Genomic DNA, 6,000 nt, shown 5'->3' with positions numbered 1-6,000 from the left:
TGTTTATTTCCCTAAATCTAGGGAAGGCTACATTGTTTTATTTGAGTGTTTATTAATAGGTCAACAGTCAGCCAAGCATCCAAGCATACAACAAGTAACTCTTATGCTTTTGCCTTGTTTCACGTTCTGAACGCAGAAGAATTACAATAGGAAAAATGAACTGAACAAAAACAAAAACAAAACAAAAATATATTTACATACTGCATTATAAATATGTCAAATGTACATCATTATACACACGTACCAAAGATGGCCGGTTTAATGTAGGGACCAAACAAAAGTACCTTAAAAAAATATGCTCGAGGAGAAAGAAAAAACAACATATCAAAATATGGTTCAAGGGTCAAAAGGACGGCTGACCGGAAACCATTTAAAATTGTTCAGGAGGAGCATCAGATAAAACTACCGAGCTAATATTTACACTTCATGTTGTGTTATGGAAGTATGGCAGGTTCTAGTCTTATTATCATTATTCTTATTATCATCTATGTATATAAGATCAGGTATCCTCTAGCCCTGTGGCTCTACCTCCGCTCAATGATCCACTCACACTGAAATGTAATAAACACATTGAAATAAGTTGGTCAAATGTAATGGGCAGTTTTGCGACGTCCAAGATATTCACCCAGGTTCACAAACGTCTCCTAATTGACCACAAGTTCATTTTTTAAAAGAAACAGAAACGCTGCAAAACAACGACAAAACCACTCATGTATGGTACCAAGTTAGTAACTTCTCTGTAAACATAAATCCTGCCATCGTAAACCCATAAAACCAAGTTGGTTCAAAACATTAAATGGCAGTCGAATAAAAAAAAGGGAATAAAATGGTAAAAAAAACGCCACAGACATGGGCCGACTCCACCTGGATACATTTCCTGCCCAATTCCTACTTATCTAGTTCCTAGGGTGTACTATGTCAGCAATAATACACATGAGTACATTTGTATTAATGCAAAACAGTGTCAAGTTTACTCAAACCTCCTCATTTAAATGTATAAAGGTCAGTCTCATCTCAGGGTCGATGCTGCGAGTTAAGCTCCTGCTTTTAGGCTGCGAGTTTGGCAGGATGGGGGTCAAGTCACACAGGTTTGAGAAGAAGGAAGAGGGTCATTGTAAGTTTCGGACAGTTCGTGTAAGGATTAAGGTGAAAGGTCAATAACTACTTTTTTACAGAGGTCTGTACAAAAGAACACAGTCATGTTCCCAAATCTTCACTATAGGTGTTTGTTGTCTCAACCAGCATCCTTCCTCCAATGTTTAGGAAAAGAAATGCCCTGTTACTCTCTGCTGCTGCTCTCTGACGCGCACACACACACGGACACACACACACACGGACACACACACACACACACACACAGTACCATATATTTCACAGCAGAGGAAAATGCTCTTGAGAGAGTACCAGAGTTCAAGGCGGGATGTGAAGAGATATTCCTGTACGCTTACGGTTAGAAATTGTCTGCATCTATGTCAAACAATTATCAACACAATCTTGTCAATCCAGAAATTACTCCAACAAAGACATCATAATGGTGTGATTTCACTGTTTCAATCAAAGCTGTGAATTTGAATGAATTCTGATTGAAGAGGCACCCTTACAAAAGCATGTGGCTCAATGGTCATAAAACATCATGCCCTTAATTCCTTTATAGTCATGGGCACTTTGCTTGAGGATCATGATAAGGGTGGCGAAGGAAATGACTCACTTTCACCCAATAGGAGCCGGCAATCAAGTCCTTTATGGTACAATCCGAGTCCATTTTCCCGCGAATTAAGTATCTAAATCATTTAGACTCTCCAACTATAACTGCTTTGCCTTTGTGTATGAATAGTATGTCAAGAGTTTGATAGCTGTGTAAAAGACGCGTGGACCATTACTGCAACCGTAACAGCCATCGGTATCGTGCATGATTCCGCTTCTTTCCCGGGTCTGTGTTTTGTCACTTGTGAAGCTTTTCCTCCCAGTTTTGCATTATTACATTTTGGTGGCTTTGGAAGTTGAGGGAAGTTCTCTCTCGTCGGCGCTCGTTATAAATCAGCTCACGTGCCAGAAGGAGAAAGACGTGAGAGGAAATGCTGCATCATTAAGGAAATGCGTTTAGTCGTGTAGGTATTGGAAGCCAGAGTGAGACATTTGTTTGGTTGATGCTTAAAAACAAAAAAGGCTTAAAGCTGATCATGATCACTTCAGACCAAGATTTATGTCTGTTAAATGTATTTAACACAACAAAACACAACAAAACACAACAAAAAATATTAAATTAAAAAAACCACAATGTACAATGGCTGTTTTGGACACCGCCCCAAACACACACACTTCACTAGGCGTAGTGGAATATCAACAAATCTGTCCATCGCTCCTCCACTGGTACTGCTTCTGTATTGCACAGTGTGAATCAGAGGAGGTACTGGGAGTACAGGGAAGAGATGGAGGTTGGCGGCAGGGGTGGGGTGGGGGTCTGGGTAGTGGTAAGGGCCGCACACGAGTTGTGCATCGAGGCATTTTTTTGTCCATATCTGATCTCCCGGCTCTTCTACATGATGCTGATACTGCGGTTGAGCTCGCACTGGGCGTTGTTGTTGTTTACGTTGGGGTTGGGGTTGGGGTTGCGGCGGCTCATGTTGGGGGTGGGCACGGAAGCCAGACTGCTGGCGTCATTGGGGCAGCCGTGCTGAAGTAGGATGTCGCCGCACTCCTGGCTTCCAGCTCGCCGGGCGTACGACAGGGGCGTCTGCCCGCGAGCGTCCCGGCTCTTAACGTCCACGCCGTACTGCGGTAGGAAACAATGAATTGAGGACATTAGAAAAGCGACATGTTAAACCCGGCATCTTGACTGAAACTCAAAATACAGGGTTCTTTATAGGTAAACACAACACATTTTCAAAGTGGATGTAATATTTTCAGATCCAATTCCACCTTAAATACAGGCATATATTCTCTCCAGTGCCCAACAATTGTTGTTTCCGACTCTAAAAAGACATTTGTTCACTGCAGCACACACTAAATCTCAATATGGTCATCTAGCCGCGTGGATGGCTCGCGGGCATCTTTGGTTAATAGGAAGCGAAGAGAAAATTTGACTGAAAATGAAAAGGAGCCGCTAATTACGTGTTCCTTCAAAGTTCCTTAAATGGTGGTTAATACTTCCATTCCCTCTTAAACTCCTAATTAAATTACCCAAACACTAAATACCAACAATAGTGCTGTTCATTCACTGCCCACTCCTGCTCCTTCCCTGGCTCGCTCACCCAGATCAGCAGCTGTGTGAGGACTACATTTGCCATGGCGCAGGAGAGGTGCAGAGCGGTGCGTCCGTCTCCGTCCCCGTAGGTCTCATTGACCTCCTCCTTGGTGCCGTGGGCCAGCAGCACCACCACCAACCTCAGGTCGTCCTCCACCACCGCCCGAAGCAGCTGCTGCCCCAGAGGCACGTCTGACTGAGGGAGTCCCACCACTAACAGCTTCTGCTCATACTTGGCTCGGATCCAGCGCTCCTTCTCCTCCCTGGAGAGAATGAAAAGAGAGAGGGGGAGGGGGCGAGACACGGGTCAGGCGGGGTGAAACATCCCCTAAGATAAAGAACTTTAATACGCCATATAGACGCAGCGAGTTTGGGACACAAAACATGTACAAAAGGAACAATGCAGACACAAGAGGGAGATATCACAGTAATTGATAAAGCAATTTGCCATACTCGTCTGCGTAAAGTGGCGTTTCTCAATTATCAAAGCAAAGCAAGGGAAAGCCACTAACTTCTACTATCACAGTGGGAAATAATACAGTGAGATAGTTTGGGTAGATGAGAGAATACCAAAGGGTGTGATGCTTCGGGCAATATCCCTCATTCAAGTGATTATCGCCGACAGCAAGAGGGTTAGAGCCCGGCCAGCTTTCTAAAGGTTACACAGCTTCAACAGCATGTCTGCCGCGGACAATACAGGAAGGAGGGGAACATATTTTTATCAGCGCTGTCGGCTGTCAGTCTGAACTGTAGGATCCCCCCCACAAAAGAACCAGTGTGTCTCCGAGCCCGGGTCTCCCTTGGGGTGGCCAGGCCCCGAGTCAGATCGATGGGGCTGAATGGCAGCCAGGGAGGGAACACGGGCGATGAAGGGGCTCATTCGCTCCTGCCGGCGGCGGAGAATAGGGACTTGAGGGTGGGCTTCATCCTCTATCGCCGAGCAGAATTCTATCTATTGCTCTCCATCTTGACCCCCCCTCAGTGTCATTCTCTGCCCACACACAAACTGTCCAAATAAGAAAGAAAAAAAAAATCAATATCAATATGTGAATGAGCGAGCATGCCCAGTGTGGCACTAACCCCGTGACCCTGTCAGCCGCTCTGATAAGGGGAGCAGAAAGAGGCCGTTGTTTGGATTTGTGGGTGACTGACAGAGAGGAGAGGGTCTGTACGGATAAATTCAAGCGCCGACGCCGGTTAGAGTGACAAGGCTCTCGTGGGACTCTCTATCAGTGGGCCTGTACGCAGTGACGCTGTCCAGCCACTGTGAACAAACTGACAATCTAATTCACTTTAGCCAGTCGCTGTCACGTCGCAGTCAGCCTAACAAAAACATCAAATGAGCGGATTCACCAGTAAATCTGAACTGGTGCAAATTAACCTTTAAGTTATTGAATGTAAGTGATTCTTAATTACAGCAGCTGGTTTATAGATAGTAACCAGCTCGATATTAGGCTCCCCCCCGCCCCCCCAGCCCCCCCGCTCACTCCTTTATCACGACCTTAGCAGCTAGGTGTCAAGCCTGCCAACTTACCACAGAGAGCAACCATTTTCAGACTCATATGTCAGCTGCCAGGCTCGTTTCACACAGCGGTCCGTCTTGCATAGAGAACCCTGGCAGCGGCCCTAACTACAGGAGTTAAGGATGTGCTCGGAGAGAGGGGCGAGCCTTTATCGGTGCCCAAGCACAGATTGATTAACTGCAAAACGCCACCGGGAGCTCATAAAGCAACTTCGCCTCACACCTTAAACTAGTCCTAAAGCTACCGTGCCTGTAACTGTGGGTACATTTGTGTTCGTCTGACGTAAAAGGAAACATGGAGGTGAACGTCCTTCCTCCAACTAAAGCATAAGCAAATCTTTTCTTAAGGATGAGCGTATTATGTGAACAACAATGCAGCCCTAATGGCAGGCAATTGCAGCAGCTCGGAGTTTTATGGTGTAAGACCTCCATCAATCCCTACTCACTCATTATGTGCGGACAAGCTCACAGCAAATCAATTGGCCTTAGAAGCAGCGGACTGCTCAGAGCAGGAAGGGCAGTCGTGCCCTCCCCTATTATTTCCGGTGGATTCTTTTGAAACAAGTCTTTTTTCAGGTAAAGACAATAAAGCCTCATATGTCCTACTGGTTCATCCTCAAGGCGAAAAAAAATCCACAACCGTATGTAGTTTTGCATAAATCTTAAGATGTTTTAAAAAAAAAAGATCACTAAGGGCTGTTGTCCAAAGTTTGCAAGCTAGACCGTGAATTAGATGCTGAATCTGTAAAGCCCAGTGAATTGATATGAGCTAAATGAGGCAGAAAGTTAGCACCAAGATGTGAAACAAAAAGGCTGAGGAGAGCCATTAAGAAGACGTCAACATCTCAGAAAGGAGCCCGAGGACACTTTGTTAGCCTCGTCTACAGAATCAGCGCTGAGGACCTTCAGGGAAAAGACCTCGACGCCGCCGCTGCGCTCTAAATTCAAGCACGCTTTCTTTAGACGGGACGCAGAGGAAAAGCAAAAAAAAAACAAAAAAAACAGCAACCAGGCAGCGTTTTTTTTATTTATTCCTAAGCCGCGGCCACTTGAAAGATAGAGAGTGTGAAAGGAAGTGAAATGGTAATCCCGCCTCTGTCTTTTGTTTGGAATAGAAAAACAATCCAAACAGAGGTAGAGTTTAGACAGTCAGGGGGGGAAACTGAGACCCTTGAAAAGGACACTTCCTCACCACAGGAGGAAGAAAAATAAAATCAGCAGATTTAGCATGTCA

The 6,000-nt window shown here is 45.2% G+C and overlaps 1 protein-coding gene across 3 annotated transcripts in view; it reads right to left on the bottom strand.

Annotated features, from left to right (window-relative positions):
- The window catches only part of agap3 (ArfGAP with GTPase domain, ankyrin repeat and PH domain 3), a 100,974-nt gene continuing 94,974 nt past the window's right edge, over positions 1-6,000 (bottom strand). For all 3 annotated transcript variants that reach the window (XM_076144659.1, XM_076144660.1, XM_076144658.1), the window contains exons 17-18: positions 3,252-3,507; positions 1-2,773 (exon numbers count right to left, since the gene is read on the bottom strand). In XM_076144659.1, coding sequence (XP_076000774.1) covers positions 2,537-2,773; positions 3,252-3,507 — 493 coding nt within the window. In that variant the 3' untranslated portion in view covers positions 1-2,536. The remainder of the gene's footprint in view (positions 2,774-3,251; positions 3,508-6,000) is intronic.

Source organism: Genypterus blacodes, unplaced genomic scaffold, assembly GCF_046128005.1.
Source record: "Genypterus blacodes isolate CSIRO-AG114 ecotype Tasmania unplaced genomic scaffold, CSIRO-AGI_Gbla_v1 ptg000029l_1, whole genome shotgun sequence".
Classification (NCBI taxonomy): domain Eukaryota; kingdom Metazoa; phylum Chordata; class Actinopteri; order Ophidiiformes; family Ophidiidae; genus Genypterus; species Genypterus blacodes.
Note: the sequence above shows the minus strand (reverse complement) of the source record. Positions and strands in the feature narration are given on the sequence as shown.